We start from the raw sequence: 18,295 nt of genomic DNA on the forward strand, positions 1-18,295 counted from the left end.
AGGCAAAAACCAAGAGATGCTACTGAAACCGGCACTGAACCTGCTGGAACCACAGGCTGACTCATCACGTTGGTTTTCAACAATAAATGAGAAGGCATGAGAAAGTGCGGAAGAAGCACAGCGCCAGTGTCCTGGGCAGACTCCCACGTCACAGACACTGGCACCAATGCTGAGGGAACTGAATATGGCCACGGTTGGTCCTTTTGGGGTTCCGCAGTCCTCAGGTTCTCCAGAAAAACAGAGGCAGTGGTATTTCCTTGTTGAGTATTAGCCTGTTAACGTACCTATGAGTTAATTTAGAGGTATGTCAGGCTGACCCCATCCTGTCCAGACATTTCACCCTGCTCCCCTCCCTTCCCCTTCCTGCCAGAGGCCACTCACAAACAGGCTGACACCCTTTCCCCCTGCACCCTGACCACAGTGCTCACAGATATTAACCTGCTTTGCAAGGGTGCAGAGGGCAGCCAGTTCCAAGAACTGGTGGCCGTGGGCTCGCTCCTCCTGCCCCTTCCCTCTGTGGTTCCTGAGGTTTTGGAGCCTGCTCTGCACCTGTAATAGCAAGGGCCAACCACCCCCAGTGCAGAACCCAGACTCTGACTTATGGGAGTTTGGCGGGAAGAGACCTGCTGCTGCTCCTGCTGCGCAGAGGCAGCCTTGCACGTGCGCTGGTGAAACTGCTTGCCCCTTGGTGTGTCCGAGAGATCCAGTCCCGGGCCAGTTTCCCAACAGTGACCTCATGTGAGGTGTTGGAGGTGGGAGTGCCTCAACCTGCTGCAGCCTGGGACTCAGCAGGGCCTGCAGTCGATGGCCTCACCACCAGGGAGCTGATGCCATAAGACCCTGTCCACGGGCAGAAGGGGACACGCGACATGCAAGAGAAGCAGCGGAAGGGGCTCCTCCTGCTTTCTGTGCCTCATGCTCCCTCAGGCACCGTGGGTTGGGTGTCTGGCTGCAGACCGCATGGGTGCCGCTCTTTTCTTATTCAAAGACTTCCACGTCCAGGGAAGTCTCAACGGCTCACCCTGGGTCTCTTGTGGGCCTCCCATGGCCCACTCAGGCTGACCTGTGAAGTCAACCATCCTAGGTTCTCATGAAAGGGACGGACAGCACATACGACCACTCAGTGACGTGAGCAGAGCTGGACACACTGCAAAAGAAGCAGGAGGAAATATAATAAAATACAGGAATTAAAACACTGCAACAGCAGTGAAGAGTGTCCCCTGGGCTCATTGACATCCTAGACGGCTGGGAAGAGCAAGCAAAGGTGATGACCTGTGAATACCCCACCCCACCACACACTGAAATGCACAGAGAAAAAGGAATGGAAAGGAACACGTGACATTCCAATGACAATCATGTAACACTCATGTCTGAGCATCCCCGAAGGACGGGAAAGAGGGAAGGGGCAGGAGAATTATTTAAACTAATAATGGTAATGATGGCTGAGAATTCCCAAAACTTAATGACAGACATTGAATCATTGAGGCAGGAAACTCAGTTTACACCAAGCAGGATAAATACTCCCAAATCTGTACCTAGACTCATCGAATTCAAACTGCAGAAGACCCCAGGCGGTGGAAAGTCCTGGGGGAGGCTGGGGCAGAGGGTGCTGGGGGCGGGGAAGCCTCACCCTGCAGACAGAGGATGGTGGTCCCGTCTGACCCCGGGCAGGCAACAGGCAAGAAGGGGAGGAAATACAGTATCCACGAGCTGAAAGAAAAACCAGCGCTAGCATCCTGACTGAGGTCATCACCCTGTGCACTGTCCGATTGCCCCACTGGAGTGACTCCACACCGTGTGCAGCCAGAGAAGAAGCTGTGCTCCATTGTGTACAATGTGTCCAAATGCATTCTGCTGTCAGGGATAACTATTAGAACAAATGAAAAGAAGGGTGAAGCAGAATCTCCATAGGCTCTTTTCCTTCACTGTTGAAGGACAATTTCAGTAAGGAATTTAGGTGGTTTTTCTTTCAGCACTTGAATACTCTGTTTCCTCAGAAAACTTGGAATGGAACCACCATTGACCCAATCCTCAGTTTATACCCAAAGGACTTAAAATCAGCATACTGTAGTGACACAGCCACATCAATTTTTATAGCAGCTCAATTCACAACAGCTAAACTATGGAGCCAACCTAGGTGTCCTTCAACAGAGGAATGGATAAAGCAAATGTGGTACATATACTCAATGGTACATATTACTCAGTCTTAAAGAAGAATGAAATTATGGCATTTGCCAGTATATGGGTGGAACTGGAGAATATCATGCTAAATAAAATAAGCCAATCCCCCCAAAAAACCAAAGGCCAAATGTTTTCTCTGATATGCAGATGATAATTCACAATAAGGGGGGGGGGGCTAGGGAAGAATAGAAGGTACTTTGGATGAGGCAGAGGGGAGTGAAGGGAGGGAAGGGGGTATGAGGGTAGGAAGGGCATTAGAATGAATCAGTCATTATTACCTATGAACATATACAATTATGTGACTGTGGGATTCTACGTCATGGCCAGATGCCACATACTGGCTCTGGATCCTGGGCTTCCAGACTCAGCAGTGATGAAACCGCCCTCCGCTGCTCAAGCCACCCTGTCTACGTGCAGCATCTTGCTGGAGCAGCCGGAGCAGCCTGAGGCACCAAGGAAGGCAAGCTCTGGGCACTGAAGCACATTGAACCTGAGGAAGAGAAAGCTTTTTCAGAAAGTTCTGTAGCTTCTTTGGTGAGATGTACTCCTAGGGGTCTTATTCTTTGGCTGCTGTGGTGAATGGAGCTGTTTCCTGGTTCCATCTTGGTTTGCCCACGGCTGCTGTATGAATAGCCTACTTTTGCACATTGGTCTGATCATTTCTGGTGGCTCCTGGAGTTGTCGATGCGCAGACCGTGTTCTCTGAATGGCTGTGCTGTGTCCCCTCTGTTTGATCGGCTCCTGTCCTTGCCTCTCCTGGCCCGGCTGCCCTGGCTAGTCTGTACCCAGTGCCCAGTGGTGGACATACAGCCTTGTCCTGTTCCTGCTCCTGGGGGAAGAGGTTGCCTTGTCCCCTTCAGAGAAAACCCCTTGGTTATGGCCTTGCTGTGGACACCCTCCATCAGGCGGAGGGAACAGGTCTCCATGGTGGGAGGCACTGTCCCGAGGGGTAGGCACGCTGGGCTGGCCCCACTGCAGACCCAGGCATGGGAATTAAACAACAGGTGGTCAAGGGGGAGGAGAGGAGAGGGTCCAGGGCAGGAATGTGGGAGGAGGAAGCCGTCAAAAACATTCAGACGGTGCAGCAAGGACAGGAGGGCCCAGCCCTCTGGAGTGGGGGTGGGGGGGACTTGGGAGTGGCAGTCAGGACCCTGCAAAAACCTAAAGGGGTCAGAGGCCCTCTGGGTCGCCGGCAGCCAGGTGAGAGCTGTGCACAAGCCTCTCGACACCAGGTGGCGCTGTGGACCACGCCAGTGGCCGCTCACCCTGGTTCTCTCCTTGGAAGGGAAGGTGACAGGGCTGGGCCCTGTGTGCTGCCCTAGCCTGGGGAGGCTGTGACTGGCCTTAGCATGTAGGGGCCCCTCATGCTCCTGGCCCTCCCCCTGGATCTCCCTGGTCACCTGCGGGAGGGTCTAGGACAGTGGTCAGCAGGATACTGGGTCAGAAGGCAGGCTGCATCTCTGCAGTGTGGCCGCCCTGAGGTCAGCCTCCTGCTGTCTCTGCTCCCAGGTCCCCACCCTCTTCCCCTCCTTCCACCCTCAGCCCCACGGTGATTTTCAGGGAAGTTGGGTCAGCTCAGCCCCCCACACACTGGGGACTCCAAATTCTCTTTTCCCCCATTTCCATCTCCTTAGCCCACCCTGAGCCCGCACCTCCATCCTGGCTCAGGCTGATTGAAGGGTGTCCTGCTGCACCTGACAGTGTGACATGCTGTCTTGTGTGGAATCCTGGGCCCAACACACCCTGGCTGGCCACTTGCTCCAAAGACCAAACAGAAAAGGTCATGGTGAGAAGCAAGACAGGGATATAAACGGTGATGTAATCCCAGAAGAGGACTAGAGGTGGCCCTTCTGGCAGAGAAATCAGGGAACCGGGGACCCTAGGGCAATGTCTTTGGGATATTCCTGCTGGGTACTAGGAGCCAGGAGTGGGCAGACCATCCACTTACTCCCTGAGAGTTTGCAGAAGTGGTGTTCGGAACAGAATGGTCTAGCAGGACCCTCAGCGGCATAGCCGAGTGCTGCAGGGGCCCCACTTGCTGGGCATGTTCCAGGACCATGGGTGTGCGTGAAAACAAAGCCCCCAGAAGGTTCGGTTTCAGCTCCTAGTTTGGGAAAATGTGGGGATGCCACTGGTGGATCTCAGCCAGGTGGAACTCTTCCCCAGTGAAGCCAGTGGACCCTGGGGCCCAGCGACAGGAGGGAGCCAGGAACTGGCCAGTGATGAGCAGCAGTGTGCTGTGGCACATCAACTCCAGGTCCAGCCCTTGCAAATGCTCCCCTCCCTCCCTCTGGACACCAGCTGCATTGGGGCCCGCTGGGGAGGGTCTATGCCCTCCAGGGCCAGAGGGACCCTGCTTGGCTACTTGAATGTGTTTATTCATCAAGGACGGCACTGCTCTCCCTCCACAGGGACATCAAAGGCTACAGAAGTGAGAAGTGACCCAAACCAGCATTCCTTCTTTCCACTTGTGTCTTGATGTAACGTCACATTCAAGATCTTGGTGTCTGTTTTAGTTCACGACTGGACGGCAAAAGCACCGTGGTTCGTCCCTGCGGAAGTCGAGACAGAGCAGGGCTGTGGGCTTGGACCCTGCTCAGGGTCCTGGTCCTGGAGAGGGAGGATCCTCCCTCAAGGCTAAGCCCACTAGGGTCAGGAAGCAGCCAGGGAGGGTGTGGGCAGAGGGGAGGAGAGGGCAGGAGGTTGGGCCAGCTCTGTGAGAGGCCTGGGGCCACCCTGGAGCCACCCTGGAGCCGCTTGGAAGTGTTCAGGCTGAGGCAGAGGTGGTCAGGACTCCGCTAGAAGTGATTCCACAACATAAACCAAGTCCCTGGGCACAGGCACCACCCATGGGCCTCCCGTCCACAGGCAGAATCAGGACAGATGCCTGACAGGTTGGCTGGGACAGACAGCCGCCTCCAGATGAGGAGCACCAGGTTACCGTGCACAGCCCCCCAGAGCAAGTGCCCAAGTGGAGCCCCCGGGCACGCCAGGCCACAGAAGCCACGTCACAGAGTTGGAGAGTCAAGCACGATGACCGAGGGTCTGACCCTGCTGACCTCTCCCCAGCTGACCCCAAGGTCATCCAGAACACTGTACTTTCAGTGGAGGATAGGCACAGGAAGGACGGAAGGGCAAGGCCACCGTGGGACCCAACTTCCAAGTGTCTCCAGGGTGACCCCAGGCCTCTGCACAGAGCTGGTCTCAACCTCCCCCTCAGCCTTTGGCTGGAGGCCAAGGTTCTTGGAGAGGTTGGGACCTAGTTCTGCTCATTGGAACGTGTGTGTGTGCACACGCGTGTGCACCGTGTGAAGTGCGGCCTTGCAGAGACAGCGAGACCAGAGCAGGATCATTGGCTACAGCCAGTTCAGAGGGAAACAGCTTCCGCAATACCCGTCAATCCCCTTGAACCCCGAGTTCAGACAGTGTTTGAACTTTATGCCCAGCGTACAGGGGGAGGGGCTCAGCAGCGGCTGACAATCTGCAGAAGTCCACACAAAAGCAGCATTTCCAGAACAGTGGAGCCCAGGCCTGGATGCCAACTCAAGGGTACTCTGCAAAACCAGGGCCTGAGAAAGGGAAAGTCCCCCTCCACCCGCTGCCAGCTGTTTCCAGGGGACCTAATTAGGAACATCTTCTCTTATCTTTGAAATGTAAACATCCCTGTGAAGCTCCAGCCCAAGGCCAGAGTTATCACACTCTGCGCTTCTAAACGCACTTCCCGGCTGATAAACAATCGTATCATTCAGACTAGAAAATCGGCCACAGAGATGGCATAAATGCTGTGAAAGCACAGCAGTACTGCTCTCCCCAGGCCCGCAGCCAGTTTTAGTTATTGTCAGATAGAGCAACAGGAAACAGGAGGCCTGGCCACACAGATCTCTTTTGCAGGGATTCTTGCTGATAGTCCAAGAACAATTATGGTGAGGGTCTCTGGGGAAGCTTAGTTAAGATTTTCTGTGGAGAAGGGGCCCCTGCAGCCCCAGTGCGTCTCCACAGACTCCTGTGTTCAAAGGAACCCCAGTGTGGTGGTGTCAGGAGGCGGCCTGGGAGGTGCCTGGGTCAGCAGGTGCAGCCCTCCGCCCTGGTGAGGCAGGTGCCCTTCCAGGGGGGCCAGGTCTATGGACCAGGACGTGCGCCACCCCCCCGCCCCTGACACAGGGTCTGGAGCCCAGCCGGAGGAGGGCACTTGTGCTGCTCCGCAGAGGGCACGGCCCACAGGGAGGCAGCTCTAGCCTGGTCCCAGTGCCTGAAGGGCTTTGTCCACAGATGGCTGACCAGGGCTGCAGCTGACCAGGGCTGCGGTGACCGCCACCTTGTAAAAATGACCTTTCTTGTGTAGACAAGGTTGGTTAAAAAACAAAAGGCAGAAACGCATGTGATTCAGGAGGCATGCAGTGTCCAGATTGCACCCCTAAAACCCGCATGAGCGCACGGGCCGTCTCTGGCTCAGGGCTTGCCTGCAAGGCTGACCCTCTGCCTGCGTTCTGGCCCATGGGCAGGGAGCGCGCCCACTTTATACACTCCAGCGGTGAGTTGGGTTTTCAAAAATGCACCGAGGGCTGGGGCTGTGACTCAGTGGTGGAGCATTTGCCTAGCATGTATAGGGCATTGGGTTTGAGCCTGAGCACCACATAAAATAAATGAATAAAATAAAGGTATGTGTCCATCTGCAACCAAAAAAAAAAAAAAACCCTGCATGATGCGCCCGGCTCTTACACAGCCACATTCTTTTAAAACATCACTCAGACCTCTGGACGGTTACAGATAAGGTGTCTGTGTCATCATCACTTTGAAGACCCACACTCGCATGAAGACTCTGTTGCCCAGCATCTCCACCCAAGAGCTTCCATTCGACCAGCCTCAGAACCCACAGTCCACTTCAGACTCGGAATCGAAGCAAATCAAAACACACTCTTGACGCATAGCAGGTAGGACCTGTGGTGAGCATTCAGATGAAGCCAGCATCAAACTGCCATGCACGAGCTGTGACCTCGTCATGACAGGTGTGCATGATGGCCTGTCCCCTTGGCTAGCGGCTTCTCCCCGCCTGGAATGACCCAGTCACACCTTGACGTGTTATCAGGGGGAGCCAGCCTGCCACAGCTTTCTTTTTTTTTTGGTACCGGGGCTTGAACTCAGGGGCACTTGACCAGGAAGCCACATCCCCAGCCCTGTTTTATATTTTAGAGACAGGGTCTCACTGAGTTGTTTAGGGCCTCACCCTTGCTGAGGCTGGCTTTGAACTCATGATCCTCCTGCCTCAGCCTCCCAAGCCACTGAGCTCACAGGTGTGGGCCACCGCATCTGGCTACGGCTTTCATTTGGCTACTGTTCTCAGTCAGCTCTACCTGGCCCTTGCCCATCTTCAGTTGTCTGTCACGGTCACACTGCTGTTGGGTAATTCAGGGGGCCTAATGATTCCAGTGAGCTTGTCATCAACTTTTATTGGAACTGACTTTCTGTGACGTTGACAGGAGCTAGGTTGTGAGTTCCTCTTGGTGGTGGAGTCCCCTCTTTCACCAGGGTTCTGCTTCCTGTGGCCTCAGCTTCTTGTGGTCAACCACAGTCAGAAATTAGCAAATGGGAAATTAAGCAATTTGTAAGTTTTAAATAGCTTTAATATAGCACACTGTCATGATCGCTCTCTCTTGTCATTGCGGTTGCCAATCTTTGTGCCTTGCTTATAAACCAGCCTTGCCGTGTCCGTGGGTGCCGGAAGGATGTGGTGTACACAGGGTTTGGCGCAATTCGGCTTCAGGTCCTTCCAGGGTCTGTGTGCTGTCCCTGGGGGTCTCCTGACGGCTCCTGCATGGTTCAGGAGACCCGCCTTCCGTGTCTGCCAGCACCCAGCCTGTGGCCCCCACACCTGCTGAGCCCTGCTTGGCAGCTGAGTTCCGGAGGCAGGACCCTCTCTCCACTTGCAAGATGTTTGCTCTTGGGAAAGTCACCACTGAAAGTCTGGGCACGTTTGTGGCACCGTATTATGCTACCACGGAGATTTCCTCTTTGTGAAACAGATCGCCCTTAGTATTGGGAATTAGACAAATCTAATCATTCAGATTATGAAAGTGAAACCACTGGATTGGAGAGGCTGCCAGGCGGTGCTCAGGACCCAATGGGTGCCTGGACGTGGGACAACTGGCCCCGCTGAGGCTCCCGCTTCTGATGGGGTGGCGGAAGAGGCTGCAGTGACCTCTCCTGGGTTTTTCAGCCTCACACATTCAGAACTCAGAGGACCTAGTACAACGACTGGAGCTGCCTCAGCTTGTACTGCCATGGTCCCTGATGGTGCTCCTAGTCACAGACTGCTTCAAATCAGAGGAGGGAGGCCTGGAAGAGAGGACAGAGCTGCCCGAGAGGGAAGGGCAAGCCGCAGTGCAGAGGAGGCCTGTGGGAGGGGCCTTCTCTCCCATGTCCCTCCTGCAGCTCGCCAGCACCTTCCCCACGCTTCCCACCATCCTTACAAATACCAAGTCCCTTTCCTGACCCAAGTCAGGTTCCCAGTGGGAGGAGTCAGAGTCCCACGTCATTAGGCCTAGGGTCCTCGGTCCTCTTAAAAGAAAAGGTGAGATGGAAACAGAAAGCCAGTCCCCCAGGGCTCGGCCAGCCTGCCGCCTGCAACCCGGCAGGCTGTCTCCGCGACCCGGCATGCTGTCTGACCTCAGTTCAGGTTGGTGTCTGGGTGGTGGTCCAAGCAGCGGCTCACCCTCATGCTCACCCTCACACTCACCCTCACGCTCACCCTCATGCTCACCCTCTCACTCACCCACCGGCTGCTTCTTTTGCTCCTCCTTCATCCTGATGGATAATCTCTCACCCAAGTGACTTCACCGTTTCAGATTCAGTGCTTTTTAACTTAATTCAGTGCCGTTTCCCACATAAAACACTTGGTGAGGAAGGTGAGGAAGGCAGGGCACTTTGGCATACTGAGGATCGGCATCAGACAGATTTCAGCCCTTTTGATGCCGTTACTTGAGGGCAGGGATCTCTCCTCTCTCAAGTTTAATTTCCTACCATCGTGTCTGCTTTTGCTGATCTCATTTTGCATTTAGAGACTACATCTCAAAATACTGGTTTTTGATCACTTAGAAGATTTGCTTTTCCTTCATGCCTCAAAGAGCACCTGCTCCTGGGCCTGCATGCGTAAGCATGGCACGAATGTGGACAGCTGTCCTGTTCTCTCCCGGCAGGGATGGGATCAAGTTGATCAGACATTCTCTTGCTCGAGAGGTTTTGTTGTTTGTTCTCTGTCGACTCCATCATTTCCATTATCTTTATTTCCCAGACCCATGCAAGTTGCTTTTTAAAAATATTTATTTGGTCTGGGGATGTGGCTCAAGCGGTAACGCACTCGCCTGGCATGCACAGGGCGCTGGGTTCGATCCTCAGCACCACATAAAGTAAGAAATAAAGATGTTGTGTCCACTGAAAACTAAATATTAAAAAATTCTCTCTCTCTTTAAAAAAATATTTATTTTTTTTAGTTGTAGGTGGACACAATCTTTTGTTTTATTTTTATGTGGCGCTGAGGATGGAACCCAGAGCCTCAGGCGTGCTAGGCGAGCGCTCTACCTCTGACCACAACCCCAGCCCATGCAAGTTGCTTTTGAACAGATTATTTCTAGTTTTCTGCATCAGCTTAAAGCACATCATTTGGTTTCCTTTTCCTGTGTGAGATGCTGCTTACTTATCATTTCTCACAGAGGGAAGGAATGTCTCGTCACTTCTGTCACGGTCCTTGCTGCTTCTTTGCTGGTGGCGTATAGGACAGGAGGGTGAGTCGAGAGCTGAGAGTGCAGTGAAACTCAGGATGCCTGGGCTGGGCCCCCAGGACCTCACGACTTTGCTGCCCCAGTTGACGATTCTCCTCCCAAACCTGCTGGTCCGAGGACTACATAAAATATATAAAGTTCTGTTACTATTTCCACATGGGGTCATCAAGGAAAGTCCTACCTTGACCAGGTGTGGAGCATCTACAAACGAATGAATAATGCATTTGCATACAAAGCGCATGGTCCTCAGAGCTGTCCGTCTCGGTGGCATTATGAGGCCGTAGGTGGCTTGGGTACGTGGTCGTGCTGTGAGGGGTCCGTCCTAAGGTGGGGGGGGTGGAGGAGGCTGTGGGTGTCGAGGCCACACTGTTTCAGTTGCTGCTTTCTTTCTGGTTTCTTTTTGTCATTGGATTTGTTTGACACGAGGTGACAGGTGTTTTGCTACGTGGTACCACCAGAGTTGGAATCCAGTGTGTGTCCATGTTGCATTACAGGAGGGGCAGTTGGACCTCTATGAGGAAGCTTCCAGGAGCTGAAGTCAATGCTGTTGTGCCTTCTGTTGTTAAGCAGCTGAGCTGCACACACTGTGACCACTCCTAAGTGCAGGGCACCCCGTTGATCTTTCCAGAAGGAAACTCCTGGCTGAGCCCCTCAGGAAATCTGAGTATACGCTCTGGTCATGTTATTTGTCAATTATACCGTGTAAAGTGCCGTGTCCTTTTCATGTTCAGACGCTGCAGCTGGATTGTCTAACATGCAGAGTGCCTGCTAGGATCATGCCATCCCATTTTGTGTGTGTGTGGTGCTGGGGACTGAACCCAGGGCCTGTGCATGCGAGGCAAGCACTCTACCTACTAAGCTCTAGCCCCAGCCCTGTTCCATTTTTTAAATGAATGTAAGAAGCAAAATCTGCTGCATTTGCATCTTTCGAAGGCAAAGCTCCCTGGATTTTAAAGGAAGATGGTACCTTGAAGGCTCACAGCTGGTGATAGAATGGCTGGAAGGGAAACCCGTTCTCCTCGGTTGTGGGGAACTTCACCTGGCTTGCAGTAGTCCTGTTTCAGAATGTGATGTGTCCTTCATTGTGAACTGTAATCACTGCCATCACAGCCACCAAAAGCTTTCGTCCCCTGTTGCTTTCGCCTGTGCAAAGCCCACAACCCTTCAAAACTAATGTCACCGTTCCCTGTGTGCCATTTTAAAGAATACTTGGTGTATCTGTTCTCTCTGTGACAGCCACGTTGAGGTGTTCTTGCTCCTGTAATGACAATGGTTCTGTCCTTCAGGAGATTTGTCAACCTTCGCTCCACTAGGTTGTTTGCCTTAGAGACACTCTTGGTTCACAGGTGGGACTATTAGGACAGAACCTTGGAAATGTGGTGATATTTAAATACTGTTTGAAATCCAGGGAGGGGAGAGCAGGAATTGTCCCAGTGGCATGAGAACTGGAGGCACATGGTTCCCTCTATTGTTTAACCAAGAGCCATTTGCAGTTTCTATTCTTTAAATGGGCTGAAACATTAGGTCTGTGCAGAGCTTGTTTTGAAATTGATGAGATGTGCTACCCACAGCTGAACTTTCTGAACAGCACCCCTTTACTTTTATATAAAGTCTAATATTAGAAAAGTGATTATTGGGTTGGGGATGTGGCTCAAGCGGTAGTGCGCTTGCCTGGCATGCGTGCAGCCCGGGTTCGATCCTCAGCACCACATACAAAGATGTTGTGTCCGCCAAAAATTAAAAGACAAATATTAAAAAAAATTCTCTCTCTCTTAAAAAAAGTGATTATTGTTACAAATTAAAATTCCTTCTTCCTATTCTTTTTGTTTTATTTTTCTTTTGGTACCAGGGACTGAATTCAGGGGCACTTGGCTACTGAGCCACATCCACAGCCCTATTTTGTAGTTTATTTAGAGACAGGGTCTCACTGAGTTGCTTAGCATCTCACCATTACTGAGGCTGGCTTTGAACTTGAGATCCTCCTGCCTCAGCCTCTCAAGCTGCTGGGATTGCAGGTATATGCTACCGTGCCTGGCCCCTCTTCCCATTCTAATGCTATATTATATATTTCAAGCTTCTATTTAATAACAAGTACAAGAAATAATACAGTAAGATGATCCCACAGATGCTGTTTTTGCTTGACTGATTCATATAATCACTGTTCAATGACAAATGCTTTTGGAATAAGAATGATAATAGAAACTTCTGGGCAACGCTGGCCTCGCATATCTTAGAATGCAGATTAATGAAGTGTGTACATGCATAAAACCCCCTCAGACTGCAATTTCATTTCAGAACATTAATTTGTAGTCAATCAATCTGTGTATGGGTGGTGAATAGACCTTCTTCCCAATTTAGCTTCAGGCGTCTGCTGACTGTGGGTTGTAGGCCAGGGTTACCCCGCCATACCTCCCTTCCTGCACAAGGCAAACCCGTGTGGTGTGACCTGACCTTGGAGGGCGGAGGGGCTCGAGTCAGGAGCCTGGGCAGGCCCTCCTCGCCTCTGTGCATAAGGCAGGAGCCCGTCTGCCTCCTTCCTGGGGCCTGAGCGGAGTGTGTGGCCATCAGGGTGCCCCAGGAGGGTCAGTGTGTGCAGATGGACAGCCTGCGTTTGTTTTACTTCTCTATTTTATGGGGTGCCGAGGATGGAGCCTCCCACGTGCCATGCGAGCGCTCACCCCTGAGCCACAGCCGCAGCCTTCAAGCCTTCCCAACAGACAGCCAGGGTCGCACAGGTGCATGGATTGCGCCCACACCTGGCGCGGAGGCTGAGCTGAGTCGGGTCCCTGTCGCCCTGTCCTCTAGTGAGCTGCTCCACAGGTGCTCCAGCACAAGGTGACACCACAACCCCTTCGTGTCCAGTGAGGTGCGGCGTGAGCTGGGCTCAGCGCTGCCCAAGCACCTCGGGCTTGGGAGCCCTGGTGACCTGGAGGACGTGGTGCAGCCTCCGCCACTCAAGCCTGGTGCCCGGCTGGTCTCCAGAGGGCAGTGCAGTCACAGTGCTGGCTCTGCAACGCACGTGACTCACAGTAGGGTGGCCAGTGCTGAGACCCACCATCAGTGGACATACCGCGTGCTCCTGCAGGGTCCCCAGGAACATGAACAAGCACTGGGAGCAAGGAAGACAGCAAGGGACACGGAGACAGGCGAAGCTGCCGGAATGGTCCCGGTGGACTCTGTCCAGCTACACGAGATGGGGTGGGCACCCTCGCACGGCTCCACCCCCAGGAGGCTGGCACCTGAGCTGCTGTAGGAGGGGCCGGGGGCACCATGAAGCTTCAGAGACCAGGGATCGACCTCCCTGCACCCAAGGCCCAGGGGCCTGCTTCCCGGAAGGCAGCTGTGCTGGGCGCAGGGGAGCATCTCTGAGCAAAGCAGAAAGGTCCAGCTAAACACGCCAAGGGTCCGAAGTCCCAAGATGGGCTCAGGCCAGCACCGGCAGGCTGGTGGACAACGTCACAGATCCAAGACAAACCTTCTTTGTTCAGTAAATTTTCTTTAGTTGTAGGTGGACACAATACCTTTATTTTCCCTATTGACTTATTTTGGGGTGCTGGGGATTGAACTCAGGGGCCCTCAACCACTGAGCCATATCCCAGCCCTGTTTTGTATTTTATTTAGAGACAGAGGCTCATTGAGTTGCTTAGCACCTCACTGTTGCTGAGGCTGTCTTTGAACTTGAGATCCTCCTGCCTCAGCCTCCCGAGCTGCTGGAATGACAGGCGTGCGCCCAGCTTATTTATTTATTTAATGTGGTGCTGAGGATTGAACCTAGTGCTTCACACACGGTAGGCAAACATTCTACCACTGAGACACAACCCCAGCCCTCAAAACCAAGCCTTTGGACTTACTTAGGGCTTCTACTTACTGCCCAGGAGGACACACGGGCTGAGGGGGAAGCATAGTACAGAAGAGGGACGTGTGGGGCAGGTGCTGGGAGGCTACCAGCTGAGGTCTGGAGGCTGAGCACCCAGGAAGGACATGGGGGTTTAATTCTGCCTTGTTAAAAAAAAAAACATCTGGGATTCTCTAAGTAGCACTGAGGGCTGCGGGTCAGCGGGGCCTTCAGGGAGCTCTGGATTGCCTTCAGAGCCCGTTTCCAAGATGAAGTCCTGTAACTGGTGGGAAGTTTAAAACCCTCTTCTAGGCAACCAGTGCCTTACAGAGGAGAATTCGGGACCCACACAGGTTTAAGAAGAGCCACAGACTACAGAAAAGTGTGGTGCCCTGTGGTGCCTGAGCCAGACCCAGAGCCCAGGGGCAAAGGGGCCCTGTAGTGGCCCTGATCCACCGTGGCCCTGATCCACCACACCCCTGCCCCGGAGGGGCAGAGGGACAGACTCAGAATAGGCAGGGCCACCTGGCTGTGTAGCAGGGCAGCAGAGGACAGGGGAGAGGTGGACACCAGAGGCCACACAGTGGAGACAGGGCCAGAGGAGTGCCAGCCTGCTGACCCCAGGGACCAGGCCCTCCAGAGGATACCACAGCCTCTCCAGAAAGTCCTGCCTGGGGCCAAGCAGCCCGTGAGGAAGGCACCCCGACTCCCTGTCCCTCCTGCTGCAGCCTCCAGGGTCCCTGCGAGGAGTGGCCCCCAGCCAGACAGCTTCAGGGAGGCTCAGACTCATTTCCTTGAACAAATAACCAAGCATTGCAAGGACCTCCTCACTGGCCCTCACACACTTCATTCGTTCCTGTTCTCCCTCTCTGGCCAGCACACTGCTTGGCCCACCCCACCAGGTGAGCATTCACACATCTTTAAAAAAATGTTTTAATAAGGAAATTATAACACTGGGAGATTTCATTTCAGCATTTCAGAAAAAGTGACTGTTCCTGAAAAGGGCGTTTCCCCCGACGCTGGATACCAGAAGCTCTGTCCCGGTCTTTATGACTCCCTGACGCTGGGTACCAGCGCTGGTCTTTATGAGCCACCTCAAACATCTCACAGAACCTAAGTGCTCTGGAAGGGCAGGACTAATGTCCTCAAGAAGGCTGAGAGTCACTGTGATTGCCGGGATGACCGTGGCCTCCACGGCCCTGGGCACCACACAGCACTCAGAGGGCTGGGCCCTGGCCAGTGTCCCTCCCCCAGCAAGGCCTCCAGGCTGCAGTGGCTCAGTGCCCTCCTGAGAGCCGCTCTGCCGTGCCACCCAAGGAGCGGAAGACCCAAGAAGGCAGGCAGTCAGCAGGTCTTCAAGGAGTGAGCCCACCATCCACCGCACCACCTGGTATTCTGTGTGCAATGTGCACGGTCAGAGCTTCTACAGATTAAATTACTTTCTTAAAAAATCCAATAAAATATTTCATACAATTCTCTTTGAAAAGTCTTTCCATTTTTGAACTTAACTTATAAAATGTTGTGCAAAAACAAATACTGACTTCAAATAAATAGGAAAAGAAGTGGGAAAACCTGGACATCTTTTAAATTAAAGTTAAAAATACCAACTGCTCTTCATATTATCTGCAGGATGAACTGCACAGAGGAGGCCCGACACAGCCCTTGGGCCACAGGCGCCCTTCCTGGTGAGGTCGGTGTGCTCAGAATTCACAGTGGACACCCCCGGTGAGGTCCTTCACTACGCCTCCTTTGACCAGCCGCAGGAGGAGTCTGGTCTCCGTGGTCACATTGTGCATGGTCTGCCAGTTCATGGCCGCCATGCACTGGCTGTCGAAGTAGTGCAGGGGCATCTGGGGGCGGCTGAGGTCATACCCAAAGCCTGCCAGGCTGACTTCATCGCACAGATGTGTGGCCAAGATGACGGCCACGGCGCCCATTGTGGGGATGTTCTGAAAAAGAGCAAAGACCAAAGTTCCTCATTCGCTGCTCTGTGGTGCTGCAGGGGCTGCGTGGGCACAAAACTGCCCGCTGCAGGGGTGGACCTCACACTACTTCACCTGGACAGCACAACTCCCCTCGGGGGTCAAGGAGCCCAGCTCCAAAATGTAGTCTGTGGACGCTCCCAATGCACCCTTGAGGTGCAGCTGGACAGGGCTCCTGGTCCTAGCTCAAGCTGCTTCCCAAGCACCGCCTCTGCTGGGCGTCCTGAACCAGGGCAGGCCCACCGCCTTCTCATGTGACAAATATCCCCAGGCAACCAGAGGACCTGCCTGTCCCTCCCAGGGCCTGACCTCCGCTGGGACCCTGTGGGGGGCAGGCTGTCCCATGAACATCAGTCCTGCTGTTCTACGTCCACTTGGCCAGCAGCTGTTCTGCAGACGACATTGCAGACCACATCCAGCTGAAGCCAGCTCCTTCCCACCCTCCGCTCAGGCCAGCGCAGTTTTTGACCTGAATCAAGGGCTTCCTGTCTGTTCCTTTTAGACTGGACCCTCCCCACTTGGCCTAGCATGCCCAGGTCCAGGCTACTGGCGGCTCCCTGAGCTGCTGCCCTCTTCCTGTCCGAGTGGCCCATGCCACCTGGAGGGTGCGACTCTGCATTCTGCTTCCCACCCTCCATCCTGGTCTTGGGTGAAGACACAGAAAACAGAACTGGCAGCCAATCCCAGGGTGAGCAGTCCTTCCAGACATGCTGGGGCCAGCACTGCTTCGGGTACTTGGGGACCTTGGGATATTTGCATATACATAAGACACCTTGGGGCTGGGACCCAAGTCCAAACATAACACCCGTGGCTTCCTGTGCATCTCACATGCAGCCTGAAGGTGACCTCACCAGCACCCTCAGAGTGGTGGCCTCCGAGGTCCCATTAACTCTGCCCTGGGGTGTGGGGTTGGTGCTCAGGATGTCTTGGGTTTCGGACTAGGGATGGGTGACCTCTCAAGCTCTGCTGTGTGGCTCTCACGTGCAGAGGGGCTGCCTTCCTGCTGTCTGGGGCCAGGGGCTGCCATAAACAACTCTGACATGGGAATGGGGTTCTCTCCGGCGTGCACTGATTTAGGCGAGGACAGGGAACACAGGGACTATCATCACTCCCTAGAAACTGCTCCCTGCTGTGATGTGCTCATCTCCCTCAGACTCCCTCTGGGGCTAGGCAGGAACCCCATGGCCAGCCTGCATGGTTGCCATGGAAACTAAGAGGAGTGAGGGCTCAGGGCGCCTTCCTGCTAGGCAGCCTGGACCGCACTGCGAGCCACCCTCCAGGACCCTATTCTACCTCCATCCTGACAAAGACCTCTCAGATTTCCCAGCCTCTGCTACGGAGGAGGCAGGAAGGCCAGGCAGCCCCTTGGAGTCTGTGGGGCTGGTAGTGCCGAGTCCCCTGCACAGCATTCTTTGCTCATGCCAATCTGTTCTGGGGACGCCTGTTGGTGTGTCTGCCCTGGTCACTGGCACACCTCTTCTCGTGGATTGTGAGGAGCTCTGTGTGTTCTGGGAGTGCTTATTACACCTGTGCTAAACTTCATGTAAGAACAACTTCCGGGCTGGGGATGTGGCTCAAGCGGTAGCACGCTCGCCTGGCATGCGTGCGGCCCGGTTCGATCCTCAGCACCACATACAAACAAAGATGTTGTGTCCGCCGAAAAACTAAAAAATAAATATTAAAATAAATAAATAAAGTCTACTTTAAAAAAAAAAAAAGAACAACTTCCATGCAAGTGTTCACAGTTCTACCCATGCAGTTAAGCGACTCGGATCCCGCAGACCAGCTCATGGGCCCACGAGGAGCGAGGCTTGGAGACTGGAGTCACCATCACCGTCACTGAGGTGATGGTAAGCGCCACCTTGCACTGAGTGGCTCACCGTATTCAAAGGAGAGAACTTTTCTGGCCAGCGAAGTGCCTTCCAGGGTCCTGCAACTGCATGGAACCCTGGAAAAAGAGCCCTGCCCCTCACACCTCAGTGACACAGTGCTGACCACGCCAGCCAGCAGTCACCACACCAGGAGGTGCCCGGAAGCCAGGGCCCACTGAGGCTCCTCCTCTGGGGAGGCTCCTGGGTTTATGGTGGAGCCTGTGGGAACTGTGGACTGTCTCCCCTTGAACGTGGATAATGCTGAATTACACAGCAGGAGAGTACCTTGTCTCGGCCCCAGAATCTCGACTGGGGCTCTGGGTATCGCAGGATGTCGAAGGCCGTCTCCTGGATGATAACTGGATTCAGAATCCTGAAATGTTTCGGCTGTAGGGGGATTTTTTCTGCCACCTGCTTCCAAAAGAAGAGTCGCACCCAGAATGGCTAAGGAAAGAAAGTGAGCCCTTGTTAGGGACTGGACGAGGTCACCCCGCCAGCAGAGGGGAGCAAAGCCCACCCGCAGGACCCGCAAGGCTCAGCCGCTGCCGAAGACCGTGGAGCCACTCAGAACCAGCCACCGGGAAAGCAGCAAGGCCCAGAGGCGAACGGCAGGGCTGGGTATGGCTCAGCTGGCAGAGCGCCCACCTCCTG

General features: G+C 53.9%; 1 protein-coding gene across 5 annotated transcripts in view; it reads right to left on the minus strand.

The window, feature by feature from the left end:
- Positions 1-14,710: 14,710 nt before the first annotated feature.
- Positions 14,711-18,295, minus strand: part of St3gal5 (ST3 beta-galactoside alpha-2,3-sialyltransferase 5) — a 36,605-nt gene continuing 33,020 nt past the window's right edge. For all 5 annotated transcript variants that reach the window (XM_046455905.2, XM_058583023.1, XM_046455906.2 and 2 more), the window contains 2 exons: positions 17,930-18,088; positions 14,711-15,740 (listed from right to left, as the gene is read on the minus strand). In XM_046455905.2, the coding sequence (XP_046311861.1) occupies positions 15,492-15,740; positions 17,930-18,088 (408 nt within the window). In that variant the 3' untranslated portion in view covers positions 14,711-15,491. The remainder of the gene's footprint in view (positions 15,741-17,929; positions 18,089-18,295) is intronic.

This window comes from Marmota monax, unplaced genomic scaffold (assembly GCF_021218885.2).
Source record: "Marmota monax isolate L192 unplaced genomic scaffold, Marmota_monax_Labrador192_F-V1.1 WCK01_AAM20220418_F8-fsc00238, whole genome shotgun sequence".
Taxonomy (NCBI): domain Eukaryota; kingdom Metazoa; phylum Chordata; class Mammalia; order Rodentia; family Sciuridae; genus Marmota; species Marmota monax.